Source organism: Delphinus delphis, chromosome 1 (genome assembly GCF_949987515.2).
Source record: "Delphinus delphis chromosome 1, mDelDel1.2, whole genome shotgun sequence".
Lineage (NCBI taxonomy): Eukaryota > Metazoa > Chordata > Mammalia > Artiodactyla > Delphinidae > Delphinus > Delphinus delphis.
Window position 1 is genome coordinate 20,671,395 of NC_082683.1, and position 22,906 is coordinate 20,694,300.

The 22,906-nt window shown below is 48.1% G+C and overlaps 1 protein-coding gene across 2 annotated transcripts in view; it reads left to right on the forward strand.

Moving 5' to 3' along the window:
• ARID1A (AT-rich interaction domain 1A) overlaps positions 1–16,725 on the forward strand; it is a 70,470-nt gene extending 53,745 nt beyond the window's left edge. The window contains exons 7-20 of one of the 2 annotated variants that reach the window (XM_060017025.1): positions 392–559; positions 1,270–1,582; positions 3,183–3,328; positions 3,416–3,525; positions 4,708–4,917; positions 7,592–7,799; positions 9,278–9,410; positions 9,585–9,760; positions 10,068–10,218; positions 10,305–10,451; positions 10,536–10,632; positions 11,108–11,993; positions 12,360–12,490; positions 14,243–16,725. In XM_060017025.1, the coding sequence (XP_059873008.1) occupies positions 392–559; positions 1,270–1,582; positions 3,183–3,328; positions 3,416–3,525; positions 4,708–4,917; positions 7,592–7,799; positions 9,278–9,410; positions 9,585–9,760; positions 10,068–10,218; positions 10,305–10,451; positions 10,536–10,632; positions 11,108–11,993; positions 12,360–12,490; positions 14,243–15,973 (4,607 nt within the window). In that variant the 3' untranslated portion in view covers positions 15,974–16,725. The remainder of the gene's footprint in view (positions 1–391; positions 560–1,269; positions 1,583–3,182; positions 3,329–3,415; positions 3,526–4,707; positions 4,918–7,591; positions 7,800–9,277; positions 9,411–9,584; positions 9,761–10,067; positions 10,219–10,304; positions 10,452–10,535; positions 10,633–11,107; positions 11,994–12,359; positions 12,491–14,242) is intronic. The other variant, XM_060017019.1, reaches the window with a different exon arrangement.
• The last annotated feature ends 6,181 nt before the right edge of the window (positions 16,726–22,906 follow it).

Here is a 22,906-nt window from a genome sequence, read left to right on the forward strand (position 1 = left end):
CTCCAGAATTATGTTCCCCCACAGTCATTCTTTGTTGGTCATGTGTTTTGATGGATTTCCCCCCTACATTGTGCCTGATTTGGTCAGCAAATACTAAATACTCAGCATTGAATCTTTACCCTTTAAATCCTACCTCTTTTTGAGGGGAGAGGGGGGGTCATTGCTGTTTGTTTTTTCAAACCTCCATTTAGTAGAAACAGTTGGCATGCCCTGGTTAATGGCTGTGTCACTTTTGAGTGTGCCTAAAAGAGCACACAATTTATACAGCAGATAAGAGCCCCCGTGCAAGTATTTGCTAAAGAAAACGTAGATGGTGAAGACCTACGGTAAGGGAGAGCATTTGTTCCCATTGTATTGAGGTACTAACTTTATGGACACTACCCACAAATAGGTTACATGCAGAGGAACCCCCAGATGCCCCAGTACAGTTCCCCCCAGCCCGGGTCGGCCTTATCTCCACGTCAGCCTTCTGGAGGACAGATGCACACAGGCATGGGCTCCTACCAGCAGAACTCCATGGGGAGCTATGGTCCCCAGGGAAGTCAGTACGGCCCACAGGGTGAGTATACTACCGTAGGAGTACATGGAGGTGAGGCGAGAAAAGAGTTCCTTGTTTGATATGCTGCTCTCTGGGTTATTAGAGTAGAACTGTCCTTTGCCTTAAGTCCACCAAGGCCAGGCCCTTAAAGTAGGGCAGGACTGCCATCATGGGAAAGTCCTTGAATATCTCTGAGCCTCTGTTTCATCTCTAAAATGGGGATAAGGTATTTAGCCCAAGACTGAGCACAGACACTTAGTAAATGGTAATTATTGGTTATTAAACTTTTTTGAGTAAATTAGTCCTACTAGAGTAGATCTTTGCTCAAAATCAGCCCTAGGTGGATCTAAAGCTGAATTTCTTAAACAGAGCATGGAAGATGAGTATGTAGAAAGGAAAGAATTCTGGGCGTTGAAGGGCCTGGATAGCAGCGTAGCCAGCCTTGCCTGCCAGACAGCCTTGCTCTGTGCTGTGCTGTCCTTAAGATAAGGGGACGACTGAGGCCTGCCTTTAAATACTCCTGCCCCCCCCCCCACTTTTTTTGTTTTTAAATGGATCATGAAGTTTTGTTGTTGTTGTTTAAAGAGACCATGAAATTGGTCTCTTTCCAGACCAAATATTGAATGATTCCCATTATTTGTTATCTTTGGAGTTTTAGAGTTGAGTGTTATTAGTGAGTTGCTAGTGAGTCACTAACCAAGTCTCTGCATCTTCTCTCCTTCCCCTCCCAGGAGGCTACCCCAGGCAGCCAAACTATAATGCCTTGCCCAATGCTAACTACCCCAGTGCAGGCATGGCTGGAAGCATGAACCCTATGGGTGCTGGAGGTCAGATGCATGGGCAGCCTGGCATCCCACCTTATGGCACACTCCCTCCAGGGAGAATGAGTCATGCCTCCATGGGCAACCGGCCTTATGGCCCTAACATGGCCAATATGCCACCTCAGGTTGGGTCAGGGATGTGTCCCCCACCAGGGGGTATGAACCGGAAAACTCAAGAAACTGCTGTCGCCATGCACGTTGCTGCCAACTCTATCCAGAACAGGTAAGGCCTGGGAAGTGAAGAGGGAGGGTATCAGTGCTAGGAAACTCATTGTAGAGTCGTTTAGGTTGTTGAGATACTTCTGGACCTAAATCATGTTATCTTGGTAAATATGCATTTTATTGAGAGCTCTTTAGAAAACCAGGTTTCTTTACAGTGAAAAATATAGCAGGAATGCTGATTTGTAAGCATCTTAGATTGGTATCAAATTTCACATGACCAGATACCATATGTAAAGAACTTTATAAAGTATACATTATTTTGATTAGTAAAATAAGTCTTCAGAGTTTATTTCTTCTGCCAGTCTAGCTTCTTGGTTTCCAAAAGGATTTTTTTTTAAATGCAATTTTATTTATTTGTTTATTTATTTTTGGCTGCGTTGGCTCTTTGTTGCTGCATGCGGGCTTTCTCTGTTTGCGACGAATGGGGACTACTCTTCGTTGCGGTGCCCAGGCTTCTCATTGTGGTGGCTTCTCTTGTTGCGGAGCACGGGCTCTAGGCGCGCAGGCTTCAGTAGTTGTGGCACGTGGGCTCAGTAGTTGTGGCTTGCAGGCTCTAGAGTGCAGGCTCAGTAGTTGTGGTGCACGGGCTTAGTTGCTCCGCAGCATGTGGGATCTTCCTGGACCAGGGCTCGAACCCATGCCCCCTGCACTGGCAGGTGGATTCTTAACCACTACGCCACCAGGGAAGCCCTCCAAAAGGATTTTTAATGATTCACATGATTTGGATCTACGATGTAAGAAATGGAGGGTGGTGAGGTTGTGGTTTGCCATTTCTCCTACTCTTCTGTGTGGTCCTGTGTATTTGACTCTGGTGCAAAAGTGTAGAAGGCTCGTGTGATTTGGTTTAATGACTTCAAGATTCATCTCTTCTTCCTTGGCCACTGCCTTCAGTGACTATGATTCTGCTGTTTTTGAATTCTGCTGTTTTGTACCCCATTGTTGGTGCCTACAGTTCTTAAAGCGACTCTTACTGGGATGTTGATGAACCACGGTAGAATAGGGTGATTGACTATAAAGAGGTGGATTTGGTTCCCTGGTGGCCTAGTGTTTAGGACTCTGGGCTTTCACCGCCGTGGCCGTGGTTCAGTCCCTGGTCAGGGAACTGAGATCCTGCAAACCATGCAACACGGCCAAAAAATAAGTAAATAAGGGTTTTTTGAGGTATAATTTTAAAAATAAAATAAAAAGAATGCAAAGCCCCTCCAGGTGCCATGCTAGAGTAATAAAATTGAGCATTTAATCTAGGCCTTTTGCCATAGTGAGGGCCCTTAAATGGAAACACAGCTTGACTTTGGAGATGCCTTAAAAGGAGGCAGTATTTAAGAGGCACCGTAAGACTCCATTCTTCAAGGAGTGTATCCTTTAAAATTGAGCTGTGAGTTCCTTTTGGGAGCTTGCACCCTCTTAGAGCCGTTTGTGGGTGGTGGAAGATAAGAATATCTCTGTGCATGGTTGTGGTTTGCGGGAGCCATAAACTTTTTCCTTGTAAGCCTAACTAGATGATCTTGGCTCACACGGCCCTATTTAGCTCAAGTCCAAATCTGAAAGCTTAGTGTCTCTAACTCTTGTCTCTCTCTCACACTTTGCATCTTCTTCCTCAGGCCACCAGGCTACCCCAATATGAATCAAGGGGGCATAATGGGAACTGGACCTCCCTATGGACAAGGGATTAATAGTATGGCTGGCATGATCAACCCTCAGGGACCCCCATATCCCATGGGTGGAACCATGGCTAACAATTCAGCAGGTAAGTCCTAGTCATTGTTCACCCCAGGGATTTCTTCCAAAGTGATCTTCATGTCACAAACCTATTGGACTTTTTTCTCTTTTATAGGGATGGCAGCCAGCCCAGAGATGATGGGTCTTGGGGATGTCAAGTTAACTCCAGCCACCAAAATGAACAACAAGGCAGATGGGACACCCAAGACGGAATCTAAATCCAAGGTAATGATTTATATTTTGACCCCTCAACTTTCTGTCCCATCCTTTCAGTGATAGGAAGGAAAAAGAAGAGAGGGTGATTAGATTCCAGCCTTTTATGACACCAACTAGATAATCTTGGAAAAGAGTGCTGTCACCTCTTCTTACCATGAAGGGTCCCAAGATAATAGTTCACTGAATTGGGTTTGAGTTAGCCTAAGGGGTCCTAACGTAAATAACATGTTCTCACAGCTGTCTGATATGGAGGAAATGCCAGACCTGCAGAGTAGAATTCTCTGCACTGCTCTCTCTGAAACTGTGACCCTTGTCCTTATGCATTGATAGATGGTGTATGCCATGGGGGACTAGTTCTTCTCTTCCTGGACCTTACTCAGAACAGCAGGAATGGTTGGTGCCCTACGTTCTATAAAGTGGGAGACGAGGCAGGTGGGGTTTTGGGTCCTTGGCCTCTCTTAGATTGGTCCTGAGTGTGCTATTGGTTGGACTGTGTGGCATTTTGGGGACCTGCTCAGTATTTAAGTCATTTAAATTATTTCGGCCCTTTGTCATGCCTCATTTTCCCTATCTTATAAAGTAGGGGAAATCAAAATCATAACTGCCACCTCTTGTGGACGTTCACCTCTGGCTTCTAGACCCTTTTAGTCATCCTCATGTCTTGGATAGGATATCCAAAGCCACTCAAGCAGGACCCTTCCTTTCTTGAGAGGAGGAAGAGTTGGCTTTCATTTTAGTCAGTTGTCTCAAGGTCATGTTTTGTGTTTCTTGAGTTCTCTGAAACAGTCTGTAAAAGTGTGTCCAGGCTCCTGGGTAGTAGTATGGGAGTAGTGACATTGATGTCAGGTGGACAAGGGTTTGACTCTCAGTCCTGCTACTTAAAAGCTATGAGATCTCAGGCATGGCCTCCTTGTGCTTGCTACCTTATCTTTTAAGAGCAGGATAATTTATAATACCTAATGTGTAAAGGCCTCTAGCACAGCACTCAATACATAACACATAGGCAGTGTTAGCTTTCTTTCTTTATAGGAACGTCTATCTCCCTTTTGGTTTTTGTGAAGGCAGTGCAGATGTTAGTGGCCACCCCAGAATGAGAAGCTTTACCACTGCCCTAATCGAGGGATTTCTAAGACCCCTAGCATAGGCTTTGAATCTGACCAGTTCCTAAGAATCTTGACCTGCCCCTTTCAGAAATCCAGTTCTTCTACTACAACCAATGAGAAGATCACCAAGTTGTATGAGCTGGGTGGTGAGCCTGAGAGGAAGATGTGGGTGGACCGTTATCTGGCCTTCACGGAGGAGAAGGCCATGGGCATGACAAATCTGCCTGCTGTGGGTAGGAAACCTCTGGACCTGTACCGCCTCTATGTGTCTGTGAAGGAAATTGGTGGATTGACTCAGGTGAGTGCCTGGCACTTGGCTTCCCCTGTGGTTTCAACAAGCCTCTCTCTAGGTACTCAGTGGCATCACTGGTGCCATGCATCCCACAGGCACATCACCCTCTCCTGCTGCTCTGAGTCACATACTGACAGACCAGGGAGCTCGGGCCTTCCAGAAGATAAGGCAAAGGGAGGAGGCTGAGACCTCCGTGGGTAGTGTAAAGTATTAGCATTAACTTACCATGTGTCCAGAGTCCCCCTGGGTTGCAAAAATCGGGCAAGTCTGTGGGCATTCTGATTCCATGGCAGGCAGTTTGGAGTAGTAGACAAGGGCAAGGTTCAGGGATGGGTCTGGAAAAAAAAAAAAGAGATGGGTCTGGTTTTGAATTCTTTCTTAGCCACTTACGATATATGTGACCTTAATCGAGGTTTATAACTACTCCGAGCCCTCGTTTTCCTTATTTGGAATGTAGGGACAGTGTGTATCCTGTTGAGACTGTCGAAAGCTGGGGATAATCAAACAGCTTTCAGCAAGATTTCTGTCACATAAATTGGTCTACAGTATGGTACAAGGGAAGCCAGAGTGGTTGCTGATCCTTTCATTCTAGGAAGCTTCCCAATGGAGATGGGATTTCAGGAGCTATTAAATAGAAATAGTTTATGAAGGAAGAAGTAGGTGGAAAATTGTGTTTAGTCACTCTGTATGGGAGACTTAAGTGATTGGGTTAATCTCCACTGGAAACCTCTGAACTGAGCACCACCCTGAGCCTTGCGCCTGCCCTAATAACTTATATCTTTGTTTTACACTCAGCCCAGGAGTCAAACAGGTGAGGCAACGCTGGCAGACAGCCCACTGTGCCTTGCAAACTTTCCTCCTATGTATGTTCTGTAGTCATCATACCGGGAGCCTGCTATTGGATCTGAGTGTGTGGCTGAGCTCAGGGGGAGGCGTCGTGGGGAGGGGTGTATTCCAAACCTTTTAAATCAGAAGAGAAAACAGCTGTCACCAGCAGAAAAGAAAATGATTGGAATGAAGCCAACCAACAGTCAGTTATGAATTCCTTCTCCCTCAGGCTTCGTTCCCCTCCCCCACAAAAGGAAAACAAAATAAAACAAGACACGTGCACACCACCACATAACGAGCGTGGGAAGCTGAGCCACAGCAGGCTTCTGAGGTGACCCTGGGTTCATTTCTGCCATTCTCCCTGGTATTGAGCTCTCGTAGTCAGGGCTCTTCTACCTGAAGGGAAAGGGGGCATTGGGTTAGGTTTGGCACACTGTTGATTGTGTGGGCTTCTGGGTTCACTGGACCTAAAATGAGATATAGAGGGAATCCCAAAGCCTGGGTCTGTCTTCCAGTTTGCAAAAGGTTGCCAACCTTTTAGATGCAGTGATGTGATTAAACTCTAAAGACAGAGTTCAGAGGAGAAAGAGTGCTGTTACGAGTTAGTTTGTGAAGGCTCCAAGAAGGCAAAAGATGAGACCTGAGCTTTTCTGAAGGATTAGTAGGGTTTAGGTAGAGGGCGGGGGAGGGAGGAGGCAGTTGACTGGCCCAGCTGTCATGCTGATGGGAAAGAGTCTGGAGTATACCCTACCAGTGCCACCTCCAACCTTCAAGACTCTGCTCAGATATTGCCTGCTCTAGGAAGTGTTCGTCTAGGTTGTTCCTTTCTTTGCTGCCTTATCACTCTTCTCTGGTGTCACAGGTACCAGACCAGCAGGTATCAAAACATATTGAACTCCCTGTGGATTGGGACTGGAAAGTCAGTGTTTCTAGCCTTGAGAGACAGGCTTATCACATGGTGGATGAATAAACATAAGAATACATGAAGGGGACTTCCATGGCGGTCCAGGGGTTCAGACTCCGCTCTTCCACTGCAGGGGGCATGGGATCCTTCCCTGGTTGGGGAACTAAGATCCCGCATGCCGCGCAGAGCGCCCAAAAAAAGGAATACGTGAAGAAGGAGACCTGCCTGGCTAAAGCAGACAGACCAAGTGTAGGGACTGGGGGACTGGTCTTGATCAGTGTGTGCTGAAGCTGAGGAGAGGAGGCAGAACTGTAGGCCGGCCGCTGGGAAGGGGCAAAGGAGTCATAGGGTCTGAAGCATCTCCCGGACAATCAAGACAGTGACTGCTGAGGGAAAGGGGCTTGTAGTTATATGTCCTTGAGATGCAGGGAGCAGTGACGCAGAGTATCAAATTTGGAAGGAGCCCCACACTGAGAAAAAAAATCAGTTAATGAAAACCCCCAGTTTGACAAAGTAAAAGTCAAGCAGCGTGGTCGTTGATATTGCCACACGTCTCCATTTTATAAAATGTTAGTTTTTATCAGTTCATTTAAAATATGATTTGGATCTGATGGTGATTTGCACATCATTTCTCATCAGTACACTTGTGTAAAGCAAAGCCCATACCTTCTGAATTCCATTCTCTCTAATAGTGGTGTAAGGTTTGCCCTATTTTGAATAAGCACTGTCTGACAGTTGCAGTGATCTGTGGATAAAACCTGCTGAGGGTAGAGGGAAGCCATGGATTTAATGTTTATTGTGGACTCTCCACAAGCAAGGTTAACTTTTGTGGTTAACAGAACTGTGATATCACAAGATGAGTACCTGGTAGCCTGATGGGGTTTGGGGTATGTGGGCAGGAAGACCAGATGGAAGATGTACCCCCAACTCTTCTGGTTGGTTGTACAGGTCAACAAGAACAAAAAATGGCGGGAACTTGCGACCAACCTCAATGTCGGCACCTCAAGCAGTGCTGCCAGCTCCTTGAAAAAGCAGTACATCCAATGTCTCTATGCCTTTGAGTGCAAGATCGAACGGGGAGAAGACCCTCCCCCAGACATCTTTGCAGCTGCTGATTCCAAGAAGTCCCAGCCCAAGATCCAGCCTCCCTCTCCTGGTAAGGATTGGGTGAGCAGCCTCACCAAGGCTCACCCTTCAAGGGTAGCATTCAATGGACTTGACATGGGGAGTGGGAAGGGTAAGCTGGGACGAAGTGAGAGAGTGGCACGGACATATATACACTACCAAATGTAAAACCGATAGCTAGTGGGAAGCAGCCGCATAGCACAGGGAGATCAGCTCGGTGCTTTGTGACCACCTAGAGGGGTGGGAGAGGGAGGGTGGGAGGAAAGAGATATGGGGATATATGTATATGTATAGCTGATTCACTTTGTTATACAGCAGCAATTAACACAACATTGTAAAGCAATTATACTCCAATAAAGATGTTTTAAAAAAATAAAAGGGGTAGCATTCAAGGGTCCAGGTTCCTTATTCACCAGTGCCTGCCACCAGGGATGTGTGCTTTGCCTTGTCCTACCACAGAGCTTAACAGGTTGGCAGACTAAAGAGCGGGCAGTGGCGACTCCCTTGGGAGATAGTTTGCAGCAGCCCTTAAGTTTTAATTTTCATTGTGCACCTGGCGTCTTGCCAAATGTTTGTAAACTAGTGAGTGGGAGGGACACCAAAGGAGTCGGGAAATCTGACAAATAGCAGTGAGGCAGGGCCATCTGGGAGCTTTGGCTCACTGATGTCAGCGCCTTAGAATGCAGCTCAGACTAGAGCCCTGAATTCCCCAGGGAGCTGAGATGGTAATGAATGGGAAGGAGGGGGTGGGGAGGGAACATGAATGGAGCTCTCTGCTGGGAGTGCCTCTGCCCACCCTGCTTTCTGAGAGGAGGATGGGGCCTGGACAAGCATGGGGAGGGAAGAAGGCCAGGGCTCCTAGAAGGTGGGTGTAAACACATGCGCCCTGGTGTTGACCTCTGAGGGTATAGTGAGTGCCTGAGATGACTCATCAGCTGGGGAGGCCTAATCAGTGGGATATCTGCTGCTGGGAATGGTAGCTAATGGAAACATTAATTATGGGTAGTTCTGTGCTCATCAGCTTAAGGGAACATTTGAAACTGCACAAGTGCCACTGGGTTAGATGCTTGAGAATAGGAGTTCCTGGGCTCCTGCAGTGTTCTGCAGGTTTGGGGCAAGATGGAACCTCCCCATCTCTAGCATTCCAGGGCCTCTTACTGGGAGCTTGTGTACCAGCATAACAATGTGTAATAGGTTAGGTAGGGTCCTTGGGGGAAGTAAAGAAAAGTAGTCAGGGAAGCTGACAGACTCAAGGAATCACCAGCATGTTGATGGCATCACCACACCACTCCTGGTCTCCAAATGTGAACAGCAGCAAAAAGCGATAGCGCTCTCAGATTTCCTTCTTTATTACTGGCCTTGCAGATCCTCTCTTGAGGAGGGTTATTTAGGTTTTAAAGAACCCTAGTTCTAGCCTTATAATGATCTGCTTCAGAGAGATCCTAGGGCATTTGTGTGTTGCTGTGAGAGTTAAACACTTTCCTGCTCACCCTGCATCTCTGTCCACAGCGGGATCAGGGTCAATGCAGGGGCCACAGACACCTCAGTCAACCAGCAGTTCCATGGCAGAAGGGGGAGACCTGAAGCCACCAACTCCAGCATCCACACCACACAGCCAGATCCCCCCCTTGCCAGGCATGAGGTAAGGTCTGGAGCAGGGACAGGTGGTTTGGGGGATCCTGGACAGAAGTGCATGAGCTCCTGTGCAGCCCAGGGCGGTCCCTGCTCTGCCTGTCCAACCAGTGACTCCCATGTGCCTTGCATTATTGGAGGAATTCCTTTATTTGGGGTCTAATTGGCTTTCCTCACTCTGGAGCAGGAGCAATTCGGTCGGGATCCAGGATGCCTTTCCTGATGGAAGTGACCCCACATTCCAAAAGCGGAATTCCATGACTCCAAACCCTGGGTACCAGCCCAGTATGAATACCTCTGACATGATGGGGCGCATGTCCTACGAGCCAAATAAGGATCCTTATGGCAGCATGAGGAAAGGTGACCAACTGCTGTTTGCCTTACTTCCTTGAGGACGGGGAATTGCGGGGGCGGTGGGTAGACTTGAGAGTGATTTAAGGTTTCTTGTCGAGCCATCCTCCCTTCTTGTCTCCCTCTCCCTGGCCTCACCTTGTCATCCCTTTATCAGTGTGTCTTCTTTGCTGGTTGGGGCCATTTTAGATCTCTGTTAAAGACCTGGTACAAACCTGAGCTCTGAAGAGGGCCTGGGTCTTTGGGGCAGGCAAGGTATAGGCTGCTAGGCCTACTGACGAACCAGTTTGCTCATTGTCTTCCCTTTTGCTCTTAGCTCCGGGGAGTGATCCCTTCATGTCCTCAGGTCAGGGCCCTAACGGCGGGATGGGGGACCCCTACAGTCGAGCTGCCGGCCCTGGGCTGGGAAATGTGGCGATGGGACCGCGACAGCACTATCCCTATGGAGGTCCTTATGACAGAGTGAGGTAAGCACGCCCCACCTCCCACCCCTGTCCCACACCAGCACCCCACAACTATCATGGACTCAACCTGCTTCTCCAATTTTGTTTAGGACGGAGCCCGGAATAGGACCCGAGGGAAACATGGGCACTGCAGCCCCACAGCCGAATCTCATGCCTTCCAACCCAGACTCGGGGATGTATTCTCCTAGCCGTTACCCCGCACAGCCGCAGCCGCAGCCGCAGCCGCAGCAGCAACGGTAAGTAAAACCTGGTCTCAGTGCCACTGTGGCTCAGGCTTCCCCACTTCCCACCCTGATCCTCTGTTTCTCTCCTTCCTGCAGACATGATTCCTATGGCAATCAGTTCTCCGCTCAAGGCACCCCTTCCAGCAGCCCCTTCCCCAGCCAGCAGACCACGATGTATCAGCAGCAGCAGCAGGTGAGGAGGGTAGCGGGTGAGCTGACACACAGGTTCCCCCGAGAGCCAGTTAGAAGGCTAAGTTGTGCAGTCTGTGAAGTCCACTTTAGATTCTTTGGTGTTCTTCTCCCACCCCGATGGCCGCTTCTGTCTGAAGAGCCAGGCCCTCAGTCTCTTCCCTGTTTGGAGTCTAGTCCCGTCTCTAGTTCTCCAAAAGGGTTAGAAACAGGCCTTATTTTGAGTTTTGAACTTTTCCACATTTTTCTACTTAGAGCAAGGGAGAGCCAGAGGGAATAGAGAATGATTCTTGCTTTCAGAAACAACTTCAAAAGATAACTCATAAAGGTGATTCCTTTGTTCCCTTGGAGTCTGTGTCCTCTCTTCTAGAGGGGCAGAAGTAAGCCCAGCAGGTGTCTGGTGTAGCATCTGGGCAGCTGTGGGTCTTGTGTCCCTGAGTGCAGAGTATTAACCTTTCCTGTGCTTGTCCCCGTCTTAGAATTACAAGCGGCCGATGGATGGCACATATGGCCCTCCTGCCAAGAGGCACGAAGGGGAGATGTACAGTGTGCCGTACAGCACGGGGCAGGGGCAGCCCCAGCAGCAGCAGTTGCCCCCAGCCCAGCCCCAGCCTGCCAGCCAGCAACAAGCTGCTCAGCCTTCCCCTCAGCAAGATGTGTACAACCAGTATGGCAATGCCTATCCTGCCACTGCTGCTACTGAGCGCCGACCAGCAGGCGGCCCCCAGAACCAGTTTCCATTCCAGTTTGGCCGAGACCGTGTCTCAGCACCCCCTGGCTCCAGTGCCCAGCAGAACATGCCACCGCAGATGATGGGCGGCCCCATACAGGCATCGGCTGAGGTTGCTCAGCAAGGCACCATGTGGCAGGGGCGTAATGACATGACCTACAGTTACGCCAACAGGCAGAGCACGGGCTCTGCCCCGCAAGGTGCTGCCTATCATGGCGTGAACCGAACAGATGAAATGCTGCACACGGATCAGAGAGCCAACCATGAAGGCCCATGGCCTTCCCATGGCACACGCCAGCCCCCATATGGTCCTTCTGCCCCCGTGCCCCCCATGACAAGGCCCCCTCCATCCAACTACCAGCCCCCACCAAGCATGCAGAATCACATTCCTCAGGTATCCAGCCCTGCTCCCCTGCCCCGGCCAATGGAGAACCGCACCTCTCCTAGCAAGTCTCCATTCCTGCACTCCGGGATGAAGATGCAGAAGGCAGGTCCCCCAGTACCTGCCTCACACATAGCACCTGCCCCTGTGCAGCCCCCTATGATTCGGCGGGACATCACCTTCCCACCTGGCTCTGTTGAAGCCACACAGCCTGTGTTGAAGCAGAGGAGGCGGCTCACGATGAAAGACATCGGTAAGGAGACCTCCTTGATTGGGTTGCTTAATCTGCCTCTTTACATCTTGTTCATTGTTCTCTCTCCATCCTGATGTTCTGGATGAATTAAAATCTGGTCCAGTGTTGACTAAAGTAGAGCCAAAGAACTTTGGGTAAAGGAAGAAATCAGCTGATGTCAGGCTTTACTAAAGGAATTGCCACACAGTGATGTCCTAAGAGAGCCTAGAAGCCATGAGGGGCAGATGTGTGTCATCTCCCAGATTGGAACTGCCTCTCACCATGTGTTCTCTTCAGAGTAGCCTGACTGATGAGCCAGCTCTGGGGTGGGGGGTGCCTCCTGCCAACCTGGGCTTGGTGGATGGACGACGTGGAGGTTTATTTCAGGAACCCCGGAGGCATGGCGGGTAATGATGTCCCTCAAGTCTGGGCTGCTGGCAGAGAGCACGTGGGCATTAGACACCATTAACATCCTGCTGTATGATGACAACAGCATCATGACTTTCAACCTCAGTCAGGTGAGTACAGGTGCCCGGGGAAGATTGGGAGGGCCTGGGACCTTCTTGAAGGAGATGATGCTAAGTGACCAGGGAATTAAGCCATCCCTGGCCAACATGGTCTCCTTTCTCTCACTTGCTGTCTGATACCTTCTATGCCAGTACTTTGCCACCAGCCATGGGCCTAGAATACTGAGAACAATAATTGTGTAATTTAGTCAATCAGGATTGACTTCAAAGGGAGAAACTTGTTGGTATTGGTAAGAAATGCAGATTCTTGACGTCAGTTGACGTCAGTGAGGACACCATATTTTTTAGACTACCAAGAAGAACCTGTTGTCTGTCAGTGAGTAGAGCAGTTTCTTTATTTTCCCTTTCTTTCTTCATCCACTCCGAATAGAAGAGGTCTTTCTTGATCCCATTTTTCCTAAGGTGTAGAATGGGAAGGGTAAAGAAGTGCACGCTGCTGGGCGGGGGCTGGGGGGGCAGTTAATGTAGAGGTGGTTTTCCAGACCTTTTCTCCATAGACACGCACCTGGAGTTTTCTCAGCTGGGAAGAGTTTCTGCTGCACTATCCTACTCTTTCTTTTGATCATCCTCAGCACCTACCAGCCCATCTGTTTAGGAGTTGACTAGGGGGGCATCGTTATTAATAGTTCCCATTTACTGTGCCCTCACTTTGTGCGAGGTACTTCATATTTTCTTTTGTGTCATCCTCACTGCAGCCTTCTGAGGCAGATGTGGCCTCTTAGATGAGTAAATAGGCTCAGAGTCTTATCTTTGCCCAGGTTCACACAGCTGTTAGCAGTCTTTCTGAATCCAAAGCCTGCTTCCCATGAGAAAGAAAAGGAACAAATATTGATTGAGCAATTTCCATAAGCCAGGCACTTGACATATTCCATTTAGACGTTAGAACAACCCTGTAAAGTTTAGGAATGTGCATCATTTTCAGTGGAAAGATAGGAAAGCTACAGCTCAGAGAGTTTAAATCATACAGATAGTTCCTGGAAAAGCCAGAATTCAAACCTGGATCTTTTTTTAAGTCTAAAGCCCTATTTTTGCCTTTCTGCTATACTCTTTAGCCAGAGATTAATCTGACTGGAGATTAATGTTTTCTGCTGGGAGTAGTAAATGGCCTGTACAGAATCTAAGCTGAGATTTGGGTCTGTCTAGCACCAGCTTGGAACAGTGTTTAGAGAATATAAGCCTCATCCCACTCATTATGTTACATGACGCACAGAGGTCCAGCCTCCTGGAAAAGTTGGGGAGCTTGGGGAAGAGAGCAAATGAACATCTGTCCACCCTGCATTGTGTTGGAAGGTGTTATCCCACCATGCCTAGCCTTGGGCTCCACTTGGCAATGGAATGTAGAGAGTGTCCTAAGAGGGACAATGGCAGTGACCAACGGGTAGGAAACTGGGCCTGGTGAAGAGAAGCAGAAATTGGTTGAGAAAGGTGAGGCTGAGAGGTGGGTGGCACTGGTAGGTGAGGTGCAGGGTTGCTGGTCAGTGGTCCATCTGCTGAAGCAGACTTGTGTGAAGATTGTTTGGGCAGAAGGAAGAATTTTGTGCTAAGCAGAGGAGAGTTCAAATGACTTGCTTTGTGGAGAGCCTTTGGGAAAGGAGAACTCTGACTCTCCCAGTGATACAGACATCTGACCTAGAAGGGAAGAGGGGAGATTAGATAGAAGACCTTGGCAGGCCTCTCAAGTCAAGGATTCTCTTCTTAGCCCACTTTTCTCCCTTAATTTATTTCCTGTTCTTTCTCTTCTAGCTCCCAGGGTTGCTAGAGCTCCTTGTGGAATATTTCCGACGTTGCCTGATTGAGATCTTTGGCATTTTAAAGGAGTATGAGGTGGGTGACCCAGGACAGAGAACACTACTGGACCCTGGGAGATTCAGCAAAGCGTCTAGTCCAGCTCCTATGGAGGGGGTGGAGGAGGAAGACCTTCTAGGTCCCAAACTAGAGGAGGAAGAAGAGGAGGAAGTAATTGAAAATGATGAGGAGATGGCCTTTGCGGGCAAGGACAAAGCCGCCTCAGAGAATAGTGAGGAGAAACTGATTAGTAAGTTTGACAGGCTTCCAGTAAAGATCGTGCAAAAGAATGACCCGTTCGTGGTGGACTGCTCAGATAAGCTTGGGCGCGTGCAGGAGTTTGACAGTGGCTTGCTGCACTGGCGGATTGGTGGGGGGGACACCACTGAGCATATCCAGACCCACTTTGAGAGCAAAACAGAGCTGCTGCCTTCCCGGCCTCATGTACCCTGCCCACCAGTCACTCGGAAGTATGTCACAGCAGTAGAGGGTACACCAGGGACAACAGAGCAGGAGGGCCCCCCGACTGATGGCCCCCCAGAAAAACGGATCACAGCCACTATGGATGACATGTTGTCCACCCGGTCTAGCACACTGACCGAGGAGGGAGCTAAGAGTGTAGAGGCCACCAAGGAAAGCAGCAAGTTTCCATTTGGCATCAGCCCAGCACAGAGCCATCGGAACATCAAGATCCTAGAGGATGAACCCCACAGTAAAGATGAGACCCCACTGTGTACCCTTCTGGACTGGCAGGATTCCCTTGCCAAACGCTGCGTCTGTGTCTCCAATACCATCCGAAGTCTGTCATTTGTGCCAGGCAACGACTTTGAGATGTCCAAGCACCCGGGGCTGCTGCTCATCCTGGGCAAGCTGATCCTTCTGCACCACAAGCACCCGGAACGGAAGCAGGCGCCACTGACTTACGAGAAGGAGGAGGAGCAGGACCAAGGGGTGAGCTGCAACAAAGTGGAGTGGTGGTGGGACTGCTTGGAGATGCTTCGGGAAAACACCTTGGTCACGCTCGCCAACATTTCGGGGCAGTTGGACCTCTCCCCATACCCCGAGAGCATTTGCCTGCCTGTCCTGGATGGACTCCTACACTGGGCAGTCTGCCCTTCAGCTGAAGCCCAGGACCCCTTCTCCACCCTGGGCCCCAACGCCGTCCTCTCCCCACAGAGACTGGTCTTGGAAACCCTCAGCAAACTCAGCATCCAGGACAACAATGTGGACCTGATCCTGGCCACACCCCCCTTCAGCCGCCTGGAGAAGTTGTACAGCACCATGGTGCGCTTCCTCAGTGACCGAAAGAACCCGGTGTGCCGGGAGATGGCTGTGGTACTGCTAGCCAACCTGGCACAGGGTGACAGCCTGGCGGCCCGTGCCATTGCAGTGCAGAAAGGCAGCATCGGCAACCTCCTGGGCTTCCTGGAGGATAGCCTTGCTGCCACACAGTTCCAGCAGAGCCAGGCCAGCCTGCTCCACATGCAGAACCCGCCCTTTGAGCCAACTAGTGTGGACATGATGCGACGGGCTGCCCGTGCGCTGCTGGCCCTGGCCAAGGTGGACGAGAACCACTCGGAGTTCACGCTGTATGAGTCACGGCTGTTGGACATCTCGGTATCACCGTTGATGAACTCATTGGTTTCACAAGTCATTTGCGATGTACTGTTTTTGATTGGCCAGTCATGACAGCCGTGGGACACCTCCCTCCCTGTGTGCGTGTGCGTGTGTGGAGAACTTAGAAACTGACTGTTGCCCTTTATTTATGCAAAACCACCTCAGAATCCAGTTTACCCTGTGCTGTCCAGCTTCTCCCTTGGAAAAAAAGTCTCTCCTATTTCTCTTTTCTCTTCCTTCTCGCCCCTTCTTCCTCCCGATCTTTCTATTCCCTGTCCTCACTTTACTCCCCTCAGGACCCTGCCCTATTTGAAAAGACAAAGCTCTGCCTACATAGAAGACTTTTTTTATTTTAACCAAAGTTACTGTCGTTTACAGTGAGTTTGGGGAAAAAAAAATAAAAATAAAAATGGCTTTCCCAGTCCTTGCATCAAGGGGATGCCACATTTCATAATGTTTTTAATGGTTAAAAAAAACAAAAAACAAAAAAACAAAAAAAAAGGAAAAAAAAAACAAAAAAAAAACCCTGAAGGACAAAAATGGTGACTGCTGAACTGTGTGTGGTTTATTGTTGTACATTCACAATCTTGCAGGAACCGAGAAGTTCGCAGTTGTGGACAAACCCTGTTCACTGGAGAGGCCTGTGCAGTAGAGTGTAGACCCTTTCATGTACTGTACTGTACACCTGATACTGTAAACATACTGTAATAATAATGTCTCACATGGAAACAAGAGAAAACGCTGGGTCAGCAGCAAGCTGTAGTTTTTAAAAATGTTTTTAGTTAAACGTTGAGGAGAAAAAAAAAAAAAAGGCTTTTCCCCCAAAGTATCATGTGTGAACCTACAACACCCTGACCTCTTTCTCTCCTCCTTGATTGTATGAATAACCCTGAGATCACCTCTTAGAACTGGTTTTAACCTTTAGCTGCAGCGGCTGCGCTGCCACGTGTGTATATATATGACGTTGTACATTGCACATACCCTTGGATCCCCACAGTTTGGACCCCCTCCCAGCTACCCCTTTATAGTATGACGAGTTAACAAGTTGGTGACCTGCACAAAGCGAGACACAGCTATTTAATCTCTTGCCAGACATCGCCCCTCTTGGTGCGATGCTGTACAGGTCTCTGTAAAAAGTCCTTGCTGTCTCAGCAGCCAATCAACTTATAGTTTATTTTTTTCTGGGTTTTTGTTTTGTTTTGTTTTCTTTCTAATCGAGGTGTGAAAAAGTTCTAGGTTCAGTTGAAGTTCCTGATGAAGAAACACAATTGAGATTTTTTCAGTGATAAAATCTGCATATTTGTATTTCAAACAATGTAGCTAAAACTTGATGTAAATTCCTCCTTTTTTCCTTTTTTGGCTTAATGAATATCATTTATTCAGTATGAAATCTTTATACTATATGTTCCACGTGTTAAGAATAAATGTACATTAAATCTTGGTAAGACGTTTGTGAAGCTTTTTATTTTTAAACTGTTTAAAATCTTGACCCTTTTGGGGGTGTTGGGGAGCTGGTCCTGTCCTTGCGAGTCCCCCTTGGTATACTCTCTCCCTAAATGGTGGCATCCTGGACCCTGTCATTTCTGCACCATATTCACTTGACCTTCCACAGTGTAAGTCTGACTTTAAGAGAGCTGTAGAGATGATTTTACCTGCAGAAGAAGTTCTAGGCATAAAAAGCTTGTTAGCCTCTTGAAGTAAAGTGGGTTTAAGTAGCCAAAGAAATTGATGATACTCTAGGAAAAAACTTTTGGAAATAGTTGGCAAAGGGAGGATCTCCATTTTTCTTAGAAATATTTTAAAAGACCATTATCTGGAGTCAGCCTCCAACTTAACCATTTATTTCTCCAGACCAGCTCTCTTCCCTGATTCCAGATTAGAGCATTCAGCTGCCTTTTTAAAAAAATGTTTAATCTATTTATCTATTTATTTATTTATTTATGGCTGTGTTGGGTCTGTTGCTGCGCGTGGGCTTTCCCTAGTTGCAGCGAGCAGGGGCCACTATTCATCGTGGTGCACGTGCGGTGGCTTCTCTTGTTGCAAAGCATGGGCTGTAGGCGCACGGGCTTCAGTAGTTGTGGCTCATGGGCTTTAGAGCGCAGGCCCAGTAGTTGTGGCATGTGGGCCGAGTTGCTCCATGGCATGTGGGATCTTCCCGGACCAGGGCTTGAATTCGTGTCCCCTGCATTGGCAGGCGGATCCCTAACCACTGTGCCACCAGGGTAGCCCTCAGCTGCCTTCTTGACATCTCTGCTTGAAAGTTTAATATGAATATGCCTAAGATGCCCTGTCTTCCCCTAGAAACCTGCTTCTCCCATAGTTTTCTCAGGAAATGGCAACTCCATCGCTTGGCCAAAAACATCCTTGACTCCTTTCATTTCCACATCCAGTCTGTTAGCTCTCTTCAAAAAATAATCCTCAGTCCAGCTACTACCACTAGTTCAAGACACCATCATATCTTTCTTGAACTCAAAATATCCTCCAAACTGGCCTCCCCGCTTCTGCTTTGCCTGGTGTTTGAACCTATTTTCAACATAGCAACCAGAATGCTCCCTTTAAAACCTAAGGTCAGAATCCTTCGGTGCTTCAGCCTTACTCTGAGTAAAAGTCCAGATCCTTGTAGTGACCTACAATGGCCCTCAGTTATCTATCTTACTGTTACCTCTTTGGTCTTCTCTCTTCCCCATTGCTTGTTCCACCATACAGAGCTGTTATCACCAGATAAAATGGCATGGCTCAAGTCCTCATCTCCTTCAGGTCTTTGCTCAAATATCAGCTTGGTGAATCTTTCCCTGGCCACCTTATTTAAAATAGCAATCTGGGACTTCCCTGGTGGTCCAGTGGTTGAGACTCTGTGCTTCCACTGCAGGGGGCACGGGTCTGATCCCTGGTTGGGGAAGCTCTGCATGCCGCGTGGTGCGGCCAAAAAAAATAATAAAATAAGATAGCAATCTGTTCCCCTGCCTCATTTCCCTTCTCTGCTTGATTTTTCTTTATAGCACTTTTTACCATCTGGCTTACTGTATATTGTACTTACCTACTGTCTTCCACTGTAATTAATGTAAGTTCTCTGAGGGCAGGGGATTTATTTGGTTCATTGCTATATCCCTGTCCTGCAGAACAGCCTGGCACATAGTAGCCACTTACTAAGTAGCTGCTGAATGAAATGGTAGATGTTGGCCAGATGCAGTTACATTTATAAGGCTAATGTTGCAATATATAGCTTCTCTATTCATCTCCTTCCTTAGGGAGACAATGGAGAAACCAGAAACAGTAACAGAGAAAATGCTATTATTGTGGACACTTAGAAGCAAAACAAGACAAAAGATTTCTATTGAGTACCTACTTGTGTACCAGACATAGTACATCAAATAATTCCACAACAGCCCCATGCCTGTGAGGTCAGTATTCTGGCTCCCGTTTTACAGCTGAGGAAAGCAGCTTGTTTGAGTTCACACACAAAGGTCCCCCTGAGTCTAAGGCCCGAGTTCTTCCTAATGCACCACACTCCACCTCCTTCCTGGGTTGGAGAACAACCAGGAGTAACTGGACCCAGCTGTGGAGCACAGCAGGCAAGATTCGTTTTTTGCTGTGTTTAGCATGAGGTAAAATTGTCCCAGGAATCTCAGTCAAGTGTTCATCAAACTAAGTGTGGTTGTTAATATTTGGGTCAGGGACAGGAATGACTAATTCATACGTCTCCATTGAGAGAGGGGGAAATAGAGACAATTGGCTAACGTTTGTCAACTAAGATGCCTTCCTAGGACTCTTCTGGAAAAAAACTAAATGGCAAGCTTTTCATATCTATATTTTGGTGAGTAATACTGCTCTTGGCTATTTTTGCTCTGGGCTTCTGAAACTCCAATTTCTAGTCAAGAAACTGCATTTCTGGGCTGTGTGTGGAGCATTGCCTAGGAGTTTGGTTTCCTGGGTTCTTTTCATCTGCTCTCCTGCAATGCAGGAGGAGCCTAGCCTGGTGTCCAGTTTCTGACTGGAGTTACCGCAGGCGCAGGCCGAAAGGGCTGCTAGCCACTGAGCTGTGAGTAATTTGCTTTTGAGAAGTAAATAGAACCTCGCCAGTAGAGAACCCAGGGGTGTGGCCAGTAAGTAGTTCTTTTCCCAGGCTCCTCCCTCCCCAGCCCCGCAAGTGACCGTAACCTTCTTTCAAGGCTGGAGAGCAGCCAAGTCCAGCCTAAACAATACTCTCAACCTCATTGGCTCTTTTGCCTTGCGGCCACTACCACCCCCAAGTGGCTAAGGCCCTTCCCACTGGGCCTCTCGGTGGGGTCAAGGTTTTCTAACTACCGAAAGGCAAACACCGAAGAAAGGGTGAAAAACACCTAGTATCCGTGGCCTTTAAATGATCAGCATTTTGGCTCCTGAAATTGGGAGGAAGGGTGGGGTCCTTGTCCCAGGGTGGATGGGCATCCTCAAGTGATATATATGGCCAGAGCCAAAAAGGATGCTTCTGGTAAATGTCCAAGACCTGACTGGTGCCACCCCTAGTTTCAGCATGGATTTAAGTGTCATCCAGCATCCTTGGAAACTGCCAACGAATGCCCACGAAAAGAATCCGCACGAAAAGAAGTAGCATAAAGTTTGGGTAAGGTACAGCTGCCTGTCATCACAGGCATTAGCCCTGCCTGCTAACAGCTGGCAGTGACAGAATCAGAGGCCAGTGTGCTCACTTTTGTCCCATAATGGCCTGGCCCCAAAGCCAAGATCAGGATCAGCTACTCCGTCATTCCCCTAAGATTAGGACCACGGAAAGTTTGGTGTCTGGAAGCTGAGTTACTGAGAGATGGCCAAGGCCATCTCCAGATGTGGCAGCAGAGCAAAGCAGCTACAGAGAAAAATGAGTCGTCAGGTTGCTCCAGGGAAGTGAGTGCTCCATGAGAACTCCCAAACTTCCTTCACATCTTCAGTGGGAAAATCACTTGCTCCCCTTTTTGTTCAGGGAGTTGTAACAGTGCACCTTTTTTTAAAATAAAATATTTATTTATTTATTTTTGGTTGCGTCGGGTCTTAGTTGTGGCACGTCGGATGTTTCATTGCGGCGCATGGGCTTCTCTCTAGTTGTGGCGTGCGTGCTTCAGAGTGTGTGGGCTCTGTAGTTGCGGCACTCAGGCTCTCTAGTTGTGGCGTGTGGGCTTAGTTGCCCCACGGCATGTGGGATCTTAGTTCCCCAATCAGGGATTTAACCCGTGTCCCCTGCCTTGGAAGGCAGATTCTTAACCACTGGACCTAACAGCTCATGTTTATCAAGCACTTTGTGCCAAGCACTATAAAATCCATAAGGTAGATGATACTATCATCTCCATGAGGACAAGGACTGTGTCTGTCTTGCTTAGTGTTACAGCCTCATCCCCATCACATAGTAGGCACTCCTATTTCATTGAACAAATCAAAAAGATAAAACTGTAATTTAATGGAGGAAAGAGTAGGTAGGAGCTGTTAAGACTTGGTGTGCCTTATGTAGAATTCTCGGCATAGCCCGTGAAGACTCTTAGTTGTGTGGGAAAAAAAAGGAAGAGAGGGAAAGAGGTAAACCTGAGAAAGATTAAAATACTGTGGGGTGGTAAAAAACAAAACAAAACAGCCAGGGAGGCTGAAGACCTGAATTCAAATCCCACCTCTGCCCCCAGCTGTGTAACTTCAGGCCAGTCACTTCTTCCCGAGCCTTAGTTCCCTCATCCATAAAATGCAGGTATCAGGTTAAACAAACGGATTTATTCACTAGTTCCTTACTGAGTACACACAATGTGCAAGGCATTGTTCTAAGTGCTGGTAACACTTTGGTGAACAAGGCCCCTGCTCTCATAGAGCTTGCATTCCCTAAGAGGAAAACAGACAATGAAATGAGGAAAATTCATGGACAGGACAACCAGGTGATAATAAGTGCTATGATGAAAGCAGAACAGTGATGGGATAGTACAGAGCGGTAGTTGTGGCTGGGTAGACAGAGAAAGCTTCTCCAAGGAGGTGACATTTCAGCTGAGACCTGAATATAGTGCGTTGGCCAAAGAGTGGTCGGCAGTGAAGCATTTCAAACGGGGGAAACAGCAAGAGCAGAGCCAGGCAAGTTCAGAAACAGAAATGCTGTCTCTTACATTCTAGGAGTCTAGAAACAGCGATGCACTGCTTACATTGTTTAATTTGGTCCGGGATTTGTATTATGAAACCGTTTCTTGGTGGTGTGGCATATCTGCTTCTTTATGGAAGTGTTTGGGCGGTGTAGAATCTTTTGGGAGCCCTGGGATACGTCCCTGTCTCTCCAGCTCTCCCACAGTGCTGGCCGCTCAGGGGCTCCCTGTGTAGATGCAGGCTCCATTTTAGCTGCAGACTCTAAAAGCAGACTGGAGAGAGCTGCCTCCTCCACTACTTACTCACAGCCTTGAAGGCCCAGAACCCCTCCCACCCCACCTAGTCCTCTTCCATTCTGACAAGCCAGAGCTTTGAGAGCACAAGATTCAGCTTCCTTGTTTTCCAGTTGGAGCAGCAGCCAGAAAATGAAACAGGAAACAGAGCGGAAGAGAAGGGGGGTGGGTAGTAGAGAAGGAAAGGAAGGAGAGATTGCAAGAAAGTAGGGCTGAAGAGCTGGACAAAGTTCTACCTCTAAAGGGTGACAGTTGAGCTTTTAAAAAACATTCTGATGTGTCAAAAGAGACCCCTGTCCTTTTTACAAACAGATTTTTGAGGGAATTTGGTGTGAACAGAGGGAACCTAAAGAATGCATGTCTTTTCCCCTTGTGAATCCACAAAGGAAGGATAGTTCATTTCTCAGTTTTGTCTCTGCAAACACAGTACTGCTTGGAGCCTCACAGACTTCTCGAGATCCAAGCCACAAGCTTAGGCCCCAGGCACGAGTGTGCCCCACGGCTCTGCCGATTCACTCACATCCCTCCGGGGCTGAGAACAAGGGTGTGTCACCGAAAAACCTGGGGTTCTAAACTCCATTTTCCCCCTTCTCCTTCAACACACCACAACTAAAACGTGATTTATCCA